Source organism: Chionomys nivalis, chromosome 9 (genome assembly GCF_950005125.1).
Source record: "Chionomys nivalis chromosome 9, mChiNiv1.1, whole genome shotgun sequence".
In the NCBI taxonomy this organism is placed as follows: Eukaryota; Metazoa; Chordata; class Mammalia; order Rodentia; family Cricetidae; genus Chionomys; species Chionomys nivalis.
In genome coordinates this window covers 56590577-56606218 of record NC_080094.1, presented here as the reverse complement: position 1 = coordinate 56606218, position 15642 = coordinate 56590577, and the positions used below count along the sequence as shown (strand labels likewise).

The 15642-nt window shown below is 43.3% G+C and overlaps 1 protein-coding gene across 1 annotated transcript in view; it reads right to left on the bottom strand.

Moving 5' to 3' along the window:
* Nucleotides 1-1221: 1221 nt before the first annotated feature.
* Nucleotides 1222-15642, bottom strand: part of Fsip1 (fibrous sheath interacting protein 1) — a 51674-nt gene continuing 37253 nt past the window's right edge. Inside the window, exon 12 of the mRNA XM_057781717.1 lies at nt 1222-1311. Coding sequence (XP_057637700.1) covers nt 1222-1311 — 90 coding nt within the window. The remainder of the gene's footprint in view (nt 1312-15642) is intronic.

Sequence of the window (15642 nt, the reverse complement as noted above, 5' to 3'; positions counted from 1 at the left end):
TCCAAGCAGCTAGGGCCAGGCTGGGTGCCTCCCCTCAGTTCCCAGCTTAATTTGTATGATAATTAGAGTCTGCTGCCAGAAGCAATAGCATCTGCCAAGAGCAAAGTCCTCATAAAACCGAACGGAGGAGGACGTGTGCTGGGATGCCATCAGAGCGCTGACTAAGAGCTTTCTTTATCTCCTTTTGAAGCCGTAAAGAGCTATTCGTGTTATTACTAGCTGGGATTTTTTTAACAGTCCTATGCTGACAGCGGTGATTTAACACATGCACAAGACAATAGCGCTTCATGCCACTTAATAAACCTTTGGGCTGTGTGACTTCCAGCTTTCTTGCTGGCTGGATTTTATGGTCTGGTAGCTCCCAAACAGCCCAGTGTACAAGCCACAGGAACCGTGTAAAGATGGTGTGAAAGAGTTTGTGCCGCGTTTGTGCCCTTGCAGATGCGCTGATGAATGAGGCACACTCCATGACCACAGGCTCAGTGAAAGATGCTGCGGCCCGCTTTACCCCCTGGGCTTAAACACAACAATAAAGCCTCTGGGGGAAGACCTAGCCGAGTGCGTGGCGCTTGACCTAGCTACACCTCATTTCCCAAAACGTCTGCCCGAGTAAGAGTTAAAGATCCTAACCACCTGTGTGAGCTGGAACCATATTGTTATCCTACTCAGGAAAGGACCAACTCGCCTTTCAAAGATCTGAATACCACGGGTAAGCAGCCTGCAACCAAATGACATGTGCAACAGAGCGAGGCTCTTGGCCTTGGAGAGACTCAAATGATCATGGTAAAGGAGGCTTAAAACAGCGGTGTTAACAGCACTGTTCTGGAAGGCAGGAAATGTGGGGGATGGGCAAGTCCCCACTGTCCATCAGGGTCTTGGTATTGTCGCCTGCAGGTAACAGAAGTAATGATGGCTGTGCCACCTACCTGCCAGGCTGGCACGAATATTGTATCCCAGCCGCAGGAAACCTAAGGAATAGATTTGAAACGTTCTCATACGTGCAGAGAAACAATAAAGCGAGGTGGTGGCTGTATTTATTAGCTGGATTTAATCTTCTTACTGTGTACACATACATCAGAACATCATGTGTCAATGAGATACACAACTGTTATTTGCCACATCAATTAAATTTTAAATTGCAGAGGGATGCACACTCTGAGAACCGTGACGTATATAAAAAATAGACAAAATAGTTATACTTTACAAATGGCGTACTTTTTTTCACTCTGATTCAAGGATTTTAGCAAGTAGCCATCTCCACGTAATCCGCAGATTCCATTTACTGTGGCTTATCATTGGGCATTCCTCAACCTGCTGTGGTTAAGAATACAGAAATCAACATGTCAAACTTTAGGAACTGTAGGTTTGTCTAAAGACTTTAAATGAGTGACTAAGGCCTACCAAACATTAGGAAACAAAGTGATCCAGATGCCGTCTGTAATGGCCCATGAAGTCCCGAGTTTGAGCGCAGCAGTGTGCCAAGCTCTTATTAGGCATGGACTCACTTTTTTTTTTGTTTTTGTTTTTTGGGGGTTTTTTTGTTTGGTTGGTTTTTGTTTGGTTTGTTTTTTGTTTTGTTTTTTTGAGACAGGGTTCTTTGTGGCTTTGGAGCCTGTCCTAGAACTATCTCTTTTTTTTTTTTTTTTTTTTTTTTTTTTTTTTTAAAAAGACTTTATTTATTTAGTATACATACATGCCAGAAGAGGGCACCAAATCTCATTATAGATGGTTGTGAGCCACCATGTGGTTGCTGGGAATTGAACTCAGGACCTTTGGAAGAGCAGGCAATGCTCTTAACCTCTGAGCCATCTCTCCAGCCCTAGAACTATCTCTTATAGACCAGGCTGGCCTCGAACCCACAGAGATCCGCCTGCCTCTGCCTCCCGAGTGCTGGGATTAAAGGCATGCGCCACCATCACCCGGCCATGGACTCACTTTTAAAGACACAAAGTCACCCAGTGAAAAGGTGCAGACATATCTATAGTGAGGGAGGTAGAGACTCGCAATCACTCACAGATCTCTCTTTTTCAGGCCACTGCTTGCCCCAATTTTATAGTAGGATGCACTGTCAGTATTTATACGTTCCCAGCAGACAGAGTCCTAGAAGCATACAGTTTGGGTCCCTTAGATCGCCATCTTGCTTTCCTGTGGGCACTATTTCTCTCGCCTCCCTGTATCCGTGTTTTAGCCTGTTTTCCTGAGGTTCATGTGGTAGCCATGTCATTGGCAAAACAACTCACTGGCTCTCTGGGGTGAGACCCTGGAGCACTGCTGACCACTGCCTCGATGCCCTCTGCCAGCTGCCTACTGTGGCTGCCAAGTCCCAGACATACCCTGTGGCGTCTGGTGCCCAACTGCTCCTCTTCGGCTGTAGACCTCCTTTCCTCTTGGAATGACATCTCAACCTCTACCTGTCATGTTTTCTTTCTTGCCTATCATCTTCCACAATGCATCCTTCAAAACCTCTCGTGATTATTTATATACCCACTAGTTTTATCTTTTGTCTTGTGTCCCCTACTTAATTTTAAATTCTTAGAGATACAGATTTACTTTTATTATCTTTTAAAAATTATTTATTTTTATTTTTATTGTGGAGTGTGTTGTCTGTGTTTCTGTGGGGGGGGGTGTCTGTGTGTGTGTTTGTGCGCATGTGCATGCACACGCGCACACATGCATACATTTGCCACAGCACCTGTGTGAAGGTCAAAGGACAACTTTTGAGAGTGAGTTCTCTCCTTCCACTGCGGCCTCCTGGAACTGAATTTAGGTCATCAGACTTACAAAACAAATGTCTTACCCAATGAGACAGCTCATTGGACCTTAATTTTATTATAATCCATAAAGTTAATATCACCATGCTATCTTCATGACAGTGGGTGGCCCTGTCACACGGTGCCTCAGTCACCATAGACTATCAAGAGCATTGATGACTAACCTTTGCTTGAGCAACTCACCGAGGACATTCCCTGAAGGATGAGTTTAGGTCATGTCGGTTGTACACAATTTTATAAAATGTAAAAACTAAATGAACAAAAATACAAAGGGTGCAACTGCTGCGTCTCAATTATATTTAAATACTAAAAGCTGACTCAATCAATAAAAAATAGCTTTTTCTGTTTCTACTTGTCATTGCTTATCTGAACCTTAGATGCTAAGAAATGCAGCAAAGAAGAGATTAGCTGCAGTCTTCAAAGCTAATGCCAAGTACTTTCGTGATGTAATTAGCTGGGGATTTGAGGGGCATTCCTCAAAACACAGTCTAGAGATAGTGCAGGGCTCACACATAAAAGGAAATAAATACTTTTGATGAATCCTTTCAAGAAATGAAAAACAAGTTGCAACAGCCAAATGCGATTCTCACCAGTGACTCCATTGGGAAAGAAGGGCGCAAACAATTTAATGTCAGAGAACAACAGTCAGAATTAACATTTAGGAAAAAGCTAAATGTGGAAGTGTATGACAGCAAGTATATGCTCTACATATAGAAAGACAGATTTTTAAAAGAAAAATACCTTGATAAATAAATGCTCCAAGATACAAACTACTAATAAATATTTGAAAGCACATTCAACTTCTCTAGAATCCAAAAATGTAAATTAAGGCATGACATCATCTTGAAATTATCAGATTGGCAAAATTAAAAAGAATGCTACCACTGCAGGCACAGGTCCGGCTCTCTAGACTCTGTTAGTGAGACTACAGATTAAAAAGCTCTCTGGAGCCAACATGGTACCACATCACCAAACCCTTCACACTTCTACTCCAGGCAATTCCACTTACACATGAGTCCTGCCAGCTAAAGGTTGTAATTCCAGCACTTGGGAGGCCGAGGCAGGAAGAACAACATCTCAAGCATCTGAGCTACATAGCAAGACCCTGGGTCAAAAACTAAAGGCTGAGATGTAACTCGGTGACAGATATGAGGTTGATCTCCAGCACCAATAGTTTTGATAACATATCTAAAGAAAATGATGGTACAAACATGCACTCATGCTATCATGATTTATAACAACAAAAACATTGACATAACAAGACATGAACCAAGAGTGGAATCATTCAATAGTCATATGATAGCATACTATTAAATCATCCATTGTCTATTTTTAAAATATTTTATTTTTATTATTTTTAATTGTGTGTATGCAAGGGGGATTGCACATGAGTGCAGATGCTCTCAAAGATCAGACGTGTTGGATCCCCTGGAGCTGGAGATACACATGGTTATGAGCTACGCTACAGGAGTGACCAGAACCCAATGTGGGTCCTCTGCAAGCACAAAACCTACTCCTGACCACTAGTGATCTCTCTGCCCTGCATTGTGTATTATTAAAATAGTGAGACTCTAAAATACATGCAAGGATATGACCTAGGCTTTGTAAAATGATAATGAAAGAAGAGAAAGAAGTAAAAGAGGAACAGAGGAAAGGAAAGAATAAAGGGTACGTATGTGTGTGTATTTGTGTGTCTCTATGTATATGTGTTGTGTGTCTGTGTGTGTCTCTGTGTGTGTTTGTATGTGTCTGTGTGTATGTGTTGTATGTGTGTGTGTGTGTGTCTGTGTGTGTCTATGTGTATCTATGTACATCTGTCTCCATGTTGATGTCTGTGTCTGTATGATGGGGGATGAATTTGGGGGACACATATTTTTCTAAGTTGCCGGGTTTCCTAAAACATCATTTTTGCTATGTAGATAAATCTGAATGCTGACCATATTTGCATAAGTACTTTACAACTGGAAAGAACTCTCTCAATAAATTTGCCTTCTTTATTTCCTGAAATGGTTCTCTGTTGTTCCAAGTTAGGCACAAAGGAATTTGTTTTTCGATTACAAAGTGAATCTAGTTACAAAGAGAAAGAAGAAGTAGCAGAAGGGTATGAAAGAGGGATGAAGGGAGAGGAGACCAGGGAAGGATGAGGAAGGGAAGGGGAGCCCAAGAGGAAGGGCAGGGCAGGCAGCAAGAGAATGGTGTAAAGCCTCCACATACCCAGAAACCCTCCCACAAGTCTAGTGCTTCTGTGGGAAGCATTTTAGTGGCGATGGAGCCTAAACACCGTCCCACGAAGCTGATGCTAATTGATCAAGTGCTGACACTTCCTGGAATACCTGATGCATCCTATGGTCTGGGATAAATAATGGTCACATTAGCAGACAGCACCCAAAGAAATGCTGTTGAGACACTCAGGCCTTGGGAGGCAAAAACAGCCTAGGGAAGCCCAGTAGTTCTACTATGAAGGCGCCCAGCCTGCACTGCACTCCGGAGTCATTTTTTTTTTCACCCTTCCCAGCTTAATGGAAAAGCCTGTAGCAGCACAATGGTAAAAAGAAAGAAAGAAAGAAAAAAAAGCAAACTGACAGATCCCCATCCTGTCAGTCAGACACCATGCTGTGAGCGACTCCAAACAGGTCTTCTCTGCCTACCTCTCCATATGCCGGAAAGGGAAAATGAAGAGAAAATTAAGAGCAGTCTTTCTTTTCCGAGACCACACATGAGGTTTCAGTGACCGTGAGATTTCTGTTTTCACCCTTACCCACCAGTATTAAAGATCTAATCTAACGGCCCGGCTCAGACTCACTCTGAGAGCATAAACATGGCCACAGAACCTTTCCCTAGTGTTAGAGCCTTCTAGAAATTTCTTCTACAGCATCAGAAAAGTAGAATTAGATGAAAATGCTTTGGAAAAGGATAACTCAGCCTGCATGAGCACTACCTGTCATTTTGTTCTCTGGAGCCACGACAGTCACTATCCCTGTGTGACTGTGCCCTTGAACTGGGCTGGTCAGACCATGATGTGTTCTGTGGCTCACAGGCTACATTTCAGAGACAATGTGAAGTAGATACAACACATTTACATAGTTGGGGTGTGTTGGGCTAAATATCATTTCTGTATTTTCTTTCTGCCTTCTTAACTATTGGGGAGATTTCCAAAGATGCAGTTTTTGGGGGACAGTAGTGGTCTAGGACATTACTTTACTATGTCAGGATTCTAAAGAGAGTCCCTCACACTCTACATGCTCACTATAGCCCCTAGATAACAAGTCTTCATCAGTACCATCTTCAGGGGTCTACGAAACTGTCATCAGTTACTTATTCTCCACCAAGAGACTCTGCGCTGGCCTGAAGTTCCGGCTCTACTGTGTTCAGTTGTCAGTGTCCACACTCCATGGTCTTCTATACCACACATGCTTGCATGGCGGGGAGGAGTTCCGGCCTGCTACTGATGATGGAATGTGTAACCTTCCATTTGGGGTTCAAACTCAGTTATCGCAGAGTAAACCCACTAAAGTGCCTTGTCTGTCCCTTGTGAAACTCTGGAACTCCTCTGTCCCCAGCAGGAAATGTTCACCGTCTTGCATCTGCCCAGAGGTGAACTATAGATTAATTATCATGGTTTCCAGAAAAGAAATCCAGCAAACTAAAGGGTTGTTTGGTTGGTTGTTTTTGTTTTCTATTTGAAGAAATCAGCTCAAGGTAAAGAGAGACGGTGACGCAGTGGTGTTGTGACACCCTCCCTGTCCCAGCCTTCACCACACTCTGCACTGCTTTTGCGGTTTCAGATGCCTCCAAAGGGCCCAGGCAATCTCCTCAAATGCCAACCATGAAGAAAGGGGAAGGACAGAGACACAGGCCAGCCAAGTCTTTTTCTTATGAGAAAACTTCCACTTTGGTCTTATTATACAGAACCGCCTCTCCCTCCTGGCACCTCCATCACAAGGAAGAGTGAGGGGCTTTCCTTAGGAATGTGGCTGCTGCCTCAGAATTCTGACAATAAGAGGGGACAGCAATAGACTAGGGTGGGAGGTTACGGGGGGGGTCTACTGTAACTGTATCTTTACCAATATGCTTGCAAGTCTTTAAGAGAGAGAGGATCTAAGTATCAAGAGAGAAATTACAGAAGAATCCAGAAAAGTCCGCAGTATTTGTGTTGGACACAGATTAAGGAGAATGGAAGCTTTGACAACGTAGTATTTGTGTATGAATTCTTTCATTCTACTGAACAACTATGTGTTAAATTGTCCTCCAAGTAACTTTCACATGTATCTTTGTTGATAATAAAAACACAGTCAACCAGCCAAGAATAATCTGCTAAAAGTTCAGCTCAGATCTTATCAAACTGTTCTGAAAATTTCACTAGCCACTCACTGGCTGCTACTCAATACGGCTCCCTTGTGCTTATACAGCGTTGCTTCCCTTTATTAACTTCAATCCGCCAGCACAAGCACACACCCCAGACACCACAGATTCTAAACTCACGTCAGCCATCTCTGTAATATCAAATCTACTCAAACTGACCAGAGGTGGTGTTGCCGTCTTTCTGAGCACTACCCCAAGGTCTTTACTTGAAAGGACATTGAAATGTGGTTTTTCGGCTCTCACGAGTATGGAGGCCAAGGCAGGTGGAGAGTGAGCATGTCACCCGGGTGCCGAGAATACGCTCTCAGCTTGGAAAATGTTCTCAGTGGCTTGGGCCCAAACAAGCCTATTCACAGTTTAGCTTCAGCAAAACTCAGGTTTCTAAAACATCATGAATCTCTGGGTCAGGGGCAGAAAGTCCAGACTTCCTATGATTCACCCCCAAGTGCTGCTGATCAGCCCAAGTTCTCCACAGCTGGCCCTCCCCAGTAGTACAGTCCCGCTTACTCCCGCCTTCATTCGAGCCAATGAAACCCTCCTTCGAGGTTTATTGTGTGCTTCAGCTCCACAGAGCCTCTCCTGCAGCCTCCCCGGCAATTAGTCTCCATTCTGACAGTGCCTGTTTGGGCCGAGTTAAGCACTTTTTTCACATATCTCTTGCTGTTTTCTTTTCTCCTGCACATGATCACACTTGGTGAATAGCTCCATCCTTTCCCCAAAATCAAGTTTGAGCCTATACCTCACTTTCCATTTTCAGGAAATATGTAGTATATATAATATACTATAATATACATAGTAAATTTGAAGAAATCTGATTAAATCTAATTAATTCTGAGCCTTTTCTATTGTGGAATAAGTAAAAGTAATATAAAACTAGTCATGAATTGTGACTCCAAAAAAACAACAGTTCAATGCTTCCATTCTGAAGCCCTGCCTGACAAATACCCGAAGGGCTACCCTTTGCATTGGGAAAGAAAGGCTGGTCCCAGGCTAGCCAAAGCTTTAGTGGTCCCTTTGCACCCCAAGGGGTCCTGCATGAACTCGGTGCAGAATTCAGAAAGACAGAAATGCTTGTGCTTCTAGAGAGGGGAAGAGATGCTCTAAACCAAAAACAGGAGCCAGGATATTTGTGCCATGACCAGGCCCGTTCACATTTCACATGCAGTTTTAGACAGGAAGGATTCGTAGGGTAAGAGCCATTTCTATGGTAGGTGAGCAAAGGAATTGACACCGGGGTTCTCTTGGGAAGCTGAGGCTGTGCTGTGCAGTCTGAATCTGCTGTGATTCCAAAATGAGTGTAGCTTCTGCCCAGAATCATCTCTTGAGCAGCAGGTGCTCACGCGGAAAGCTACAGACAGGAGTTCTGGTTTCTATTGGGCCAAATTATATAAAGTTGCCAATACCCCACTTTTGACCTACGGAAAGAGCAATTATATATTACTCAAATCAATTCTTTAAACTGTAGGGTTTTATGTTGTTTTAAATTACATCAAGATTTTTTATTTGCAACAAGAAAATAAAACTAGGGGCTGGAGAGATGGCTCAGAGGTTAAGAGCATTGCCTGCTCTTTCAAAGGTCCTGAGTTCAATTCCCAGCAACCATATGGTGGCTCACAACCATCTGTAATGGGGTCTGGTGCCTTCTTCTGGCCTGCAGGCATACACACAGAATATTGTATACATAATAAATAAATAAATATTAAAAAAAAAGAAAAGAAAAGAAAACTAATCCATGGAGGCAATGAGAAGTTTTGTGAACTTAGACAAAAGGGAGAGAGATTTCTAAAACTCATATTTTATAAAGAACTTCTATCTGAAATAAAAAAATAAATAAAAGTCACCAATAAACAAATGAAGATCCCAATCTGAAAATGGCAAGGATATCTGAGCAGACAACTTACCAAAGAACATACGCATTTGATAAAGAGGCATATAAGTAGGGGCTCTGCCTCGCTTGTCATCAGGAGCTGCAAACTAAAACAGCAGCACCTTGTCATAAAATTTATCAAGTGTTTTCCTGGATACATGGCCAAGTGAATTGAAAACACATCCACCCAGAAGCCTACACAGGAATGATTACAGCGGGTTTAAAGCTGCCAAAATGTGGACGCAATCAAGATGTACTTCTGCAGGTAAACCAGGAACACGGTGCATTGGACTGCATCTCAGTGATAACGCATGGAAGATCAAGGGAGCGCATTCAATAGGCAGGAGTAATTGACGGGAACACGTCTGGAGGTTTACATACTGTATTAATCCTGCTGGGTGCCATACTGGGCAAAATGAGCCACTGCAAAGATCAGAATTGCCTAGAGCTCACGGGAAGGGAAGGAAGGATGAGCAAATGGAAAACTGAGATACTAAGCAGTGAAATCATTATCCTGATTAAGTTGTAATAATATACATACGTATCATGTGGACACCTGGTATCTACCAGCACTGAAAAGCTCCAGAACAATGTTTCTCTGATGGGTTTGAAAATACCGACAGTATTCTCTCCATAACAAAACAAGGCTTTAGAAAAGCCACAGAAACAGGTGAGGGACCAGGACTCTGTAAAAGATCAAAGCCCAGCCCCAAGCATGTCCTCCTCTTTATTCTTGTATTTGTGTAAGCACTACAGGACATCTTTTCACGGCTTCTTTTGACGCAGTCCGGAGCCCCTTTGACTTCTTTAACCACATTAAACAGAGTGGGGTTACCTTCTGAAATAGGACTTTCCAAACTCTGTGCTCCGTGTGGAAGTGACTCCACAGTGGCTTTCCTGTCGACTCTTGTTCACAGTTGGTTATTCCCTTAGGCCTTGGCAGGAAGGGAAGCAGGGAGTTCTTTATTGTGGATTCATGCTCCTTCAGCTTTGCTCGTGAGAATTAGTTAATGCCTGGGTTTAAACTTCATTCTTCAAGGGCATTTCCCTTTTCTTCAACCAGGAGTGATGCTCCCCCCATCTACGACCTAAAACTATGAGCAGTGAGGATGTAAACTCAGAACCAAATGTTCTACTTAGAAATTTTCAGGAGATTTTTCTTTACCCTAGCCCACCCACAACCTAAGCAGAGATATATGTGCCACAAACACACATATACATACATACACACACACACACACACACACACACACACACACTCCAATTTCCTCTCCAGACCCAGGTTCTTCCTAATTCTTCCACTGGCCTTTCACTGTGTGGGGCACTGCTCAGCATGGGAGTTCTGGTTGACCTGCGCCCTGCCTTGTGCTTCACTTCCTGAAACCCTATAAACATCCTGTTAAAGCTCACACCTCACATTGGAAACCAATGGCTAATACAGGGACAATGGCTATCCCAGCTGTCACTTACCTCCATCTCAGTTCCTCTTGTCTTCCTAGTTCTGTCTTCCAAGAAACTCTATTATTTTTCTGCCAGCTCAGCCATGTTCTACATGGTACTGGGGAGCTGGCTCAGCTGTTAAGAGCACTGGCAGCTCCTCAAGAGGACCCAGATTTGATTTCCAGCACCCGTATGTCAACTTATGTCTGTAACTTCACCCCCAAGGAATCTATCTGATGATACTCTCTGGCCTCTGCAGGCACCAGGCACACACACAGTGCACAGATTACATGCAGGCAAAACGCTCACACACACTAAATAAATAAATAGACAAATCTTTCTGAAAAGTCATTGGAACTGATGGAGAAATTTGGTATGTTTGAAGGATGCAAACACTACCATTCAAACAGCAGTGCTTTCAGGCCCTAAGATTGAACTCGTTGAAAAAAGAAGTCAAGAATGCAACCCCATTTATAACATCTGCAAAAGCAATATTTAGAAGTAAATTTAACCATGGAAGTCAGAGTTTGTACAATTACAATTACAAAATTCTGATGAAAGAAATTATACAAGGCAAAAAAAAAATAGAAATATACCCCACGTTTGTGGCTCAGAAGTACTAGTATCGTTAACATGGCTGTGCTGCCCAAAAGCATCTGAAATTCAATGAACTTCCCATCAAAACATCAATAGTATCCTACACAGAAATAAAAGAAAACCCCTAAAATTCACGTGAAACTATAAAGGCTAGGAACAGCCAAGGCAATCCCACTCCCACCTTGTCAAATGCTGAAGGCTTCAGAATGCTTAGCATCAAAACATACTGCAAAGCTACAGTAACTGAAACAACATGCTACTGGCAAAGAAATCAACACACAAGTCAATGGAACAGAATACAAACCCCCAAAACTAATCCTCATAACTTTAGCCAGGTGGTTTTTCTTTACCCTGTATCAAGAGCAAACTCTGGAGAGGGGTCTTTTTAGTGAATGCAAAGGGTAAGACTGAACATACACATGCAAAACAGTGACATTAGATCGACTGTCTCTCACCATACAGAAAACACCAACTCAAAATTTACCAAAGACCTGACTGTTAAACTCTGAAATCACTACAAGAAAACGCAGGAGAAAGACTTTAAGGCATTTGTATAGGCAAAGAATTTGGGGAACAACCCCCTGAAAGCAGTCAACAAAAGTAAAAATGAGATTTTACCGAATAAGTTCTGTACAAGAAAGGTAACACAGGACGGTTAGGACACAGATTCTGAATGGGAGAGAACAGGTGTAAGAGTCCATCCAACGAGGACTTCATGGCCAGAGTGCTCAAGGCTACTGTTAATGTCTGAATGGACCTTTATCAAAAGAAGACATCCAAATGGCCAGGAAGTGCTTGAGAACATGCTCTCCCCATCACTAGCCTTGGGGTAAATGTTTACCAAAACCACAGTATCACTCGTCCCAGTAAGAATGGCTATTATCAAAACCTCTGTAAATACTGAAGGTTCGTGCAGACAAAGGAACTCTTTTGTTCATTATTGATTAAAGAAAAACTAGTAAAATTATAGAAAACAGCACAGAAACAACTTTAAAAATACAGCTACCATATGATCCAGACGTCCCACCAACAAGTACATGCCCCAAAGCAATGAAGTCACTGTACCTAAGAGAGGCCTGCTGCCTTCCGCACCACCATGCTGCCCCACTCACGATAGCCACGTCCAGAGTCCGCCAAGCTGTCCCCCAAGGAATAAACGGGCCTGGAAAATACACTGTGTGTGTACAGCGGAATGTTATTCAGTCTTAGAAAAATAAATGAAATCCTGCCGTTCACGCTGCCACAGATAGAACTGGAGGCCATGGTGTTAAGGGAAACAAGCCAGGCACAGAAAGAAAAATACAGTTCTCACTCATTCATGGAAACTAAAATGTTGATCTGAGAAATGAGGTGAAATGGTGCTCACTGGAGAGAGGGAAGGGTGCGGAGGGAAGGGAACAGAAGGAAGTTAGGTAAAGGAATCAAAGCACAGACAGGAGAAATCCACTGTGATTTCCTACAGCATATAGGATAATTATCAGTTACGATAACATGATTTTTTTCAAATAATTAAAAGAGACCAAAGTCCCCACTATGTAGACATTATTGACATTCAAGAGGCTGAGGGTGTTCGTTACCATGACTTGATGAAGCAATGTATCAAATTGTCAAACTCTACCCCATAAAAATGAAAGGTTATATCTCAATAAGAAGAGTCCATTTTAAAATTATATCTTGTGCAGCTTGTTTGGGTCTTTTTGAGTTTCTGCAGATATCTAGTCTGTGATGCAAGTAAAACCAGAACTTTCTTACCCGGAGGTTGGCACAGAATTTGACTGCATGGCCATGTTTGTCTCTATATGTGAAACCTTATCTGATTCATTATTCCAGGCAATATTTTCAGGTTAGTCCTTCTTCAAACCTTTTGCCATACCTGTGAAAATCTGACCTTTGCACCCCTTCCCTCCTCAGGAGCTTCGTCTATCCCAGCTCACTCTCTACTGTCGCCTTAGTGAACACCCAGGCTAAGTGACACTGACATTTGCACTTCTACTGAATGTCTGCCCTACAAACACACATCTCTTATTATTAATGTGTCTTTTTTTTTCATTTTTTTTATTCTTTTTTAATTAAAATTTCCAACTGCTCCCCGTTTCCCATTTCCCTCCCCCTCCTCCCACATATTGCCCCCTCCCCCCGCTCCCCTACCCCTATCCCCACTCCTCTTCTCCTCCCCCAAGTCCATTCCCCCTCCCTCTTGATACTGAAGAGCAGTCCAAATTCCCTGCCCTACAGGAAGACCAAGGTCCTCCCACTTCTATCTAGGCCCAGGAAGGTGAGCATCCAAACAGGCTAAGCTCCCACAAAGCCAGTTCATGTATTAGGATCGAAACCTAGTGCCATTGTCCTTGGCTTCTCATCAGCCTTCATTGTCCGCCATGTTCAGAGAGTCCAGTTTCAACCCATGCTTATTCAGTCCCAGTCCAGCTGGCCTTGGAGAGCTCCCAATAGATCAGTTCCACTGTCACAGTGGGTTAATGTGTCTTTTTAAGTTGTCTTATTTTTGAAGCCAAAGCAAACAACATTTAGGTCAATACATAAAGTTGATCAAAAATCAAAATCAAACTTTTTTTACTTTTTTTTTATTGGTTGTGTGCTTTTGGGGGGGGCGCTCAGGTGCCATGGCCCACAGGTGCAGGTCAGAGGACAACCTGCAGGAGTAGGTTCTCTTCCTCCATGTGTATCCCAAGAACTAAACTCAGATCACCAGGCCTACCAGCAGACACCCTGACCCACTGGACCATCTTGCCAATCCTGAAAAACTTTTTAAATAAAATTTTCAGGTAGAATTTTAAGGATGATATTTTTCATGTACCACCATGTCTTCTCTGAAAATAATAGTATAAAAAATACAGAACTGGAGACCAATCGTGTCGTGTAAACAAAAGATACTAGGAACAAGAATTTAATACATTCAGATCATGTCTAGGTTCAGTACATCAGGAAATGAACCTCCATATAATCCCCTGCCATGTGGGAGTCAGTGATTAAACTAAACATAAGGCAGAACCTAGCCACATCAAGAGTATATCTAGGAAAGTCTGGGTCCAGGAGACACAAGGCCACATAGAGAACAAAAAGAGGAGAGTCAAGTATTGAGACCCAGAAGCTTGGAGGCTAAAGCCACAGCTGTGGTAACAGCACAAAGGACAGACTGAACTCAGCAACCTGCCGTAGCACAGCCTACTGGTCAGTCCCACCCTCAAACTGTCAGCTACTAGTCTTCACAAAGGAGTTGTGCCAGAATTAAATCAGCTCTGCTAGTCAGCAAATCTTCCTCAATAAAGCAGAGAGTGTCTGGATTCATACTTGGGAGAAATTTCTTAGCCACCAGTAGCAAGCAGACCCCTGGCAGCTGTCACTGTGTGTCACTGCCTTAGTCAATCCTTTCTTCAGGACAGAAGTAGCTTTAGATGGAAACCATGAGAAAAGCAGTAGTCAGTCATGGTGGTGCACGCCTTTAATCCCAGAACTTGGGAGGCGAAGGCAGGCAGATCTCTATGAGTTCAAGGCCAGCCTGGGCAGCAAAGTGAGTTCCAGGACAGCTAGGGCTATTCCACAGAGAAACCCTGTCTCAAGAACGGAAGGAAGGAAGGAGGGAGGGAGGGAGGGAGGGAGGGAGGGAGGGAGGGAGGGAGGGAGGGAGGGGGGAGGGGAAAGGGGAGAAAAGCAGTATCCGTTCCCCCAGAAGACATGTTCCAAGAGCTCCACTGGATGCCTAAAACCCCAGCTAGCATCAAGCCCCATCTCGCCTATACACACATGTATACATTTAATTCATAAATTGGGCACGCCAAGAGACTGGTACCAGCCAGAAGTACTCTAATAAAAGTTACATGCATGTGGACCAAGGAGAGAGCTCAGTCGGTGAAGCATTTGCTGAGCAAGCATGAGGACCTAAGCTGAATTCCCAGAACAATATAAAAAAAGCCAGACACGCTGGTTCAGTCTATATGAGGCTGTCACAAATCCCACACATAGAATGGCTGACCCACAAGGAAGTAATTAATAGTTGTATTTTTTGAGAAGTTCACAGACTCAGGTACCAGAAAAACTGAGGGTTGGCCCAAGTCTACCGCTAACTAATTGTGAGTTTCTGGAAACTCATTTACCTGTTCAGTGCATTGGTTTCCAGCTTACAGAACGGCCTGTGTGACAGTCAGGCTTCCACACTCTACATCTGATCTCCCAGTGCTCAGCAACTGGAGGGAAGCCCTCTAAGCCATACTCTGAGCAAACAAAGCCCCTGCTCTGTGGGCCAAGCTCCGTATATTCTTATAGCAAGCTAAATGATAAGCACGAGCCAAAACAAGCATAAGAACACAAGGACTGATAGCCCTTTGCGAACAACACTCTTATCCTCGATGCTTAGCAACAGGGCTTAGAGAGCTAAGCACCCTGATGCAATTATAACTCCGCTCACCAAACAAGGCCAACCTGTGGTTTCCAGGAAACAGAAACAGGAAGGAATGTGCAAAGATATAGTAGCAACGTCAGAAGAGAAAATACTGAAAGAGCCCAAAGGAGACACAATAAAGACCTGAAACGTGTGGTGGATACTTTAGAACCATTAGAACCGTGAAGCGTTTCCCAAAGCTGACAAAC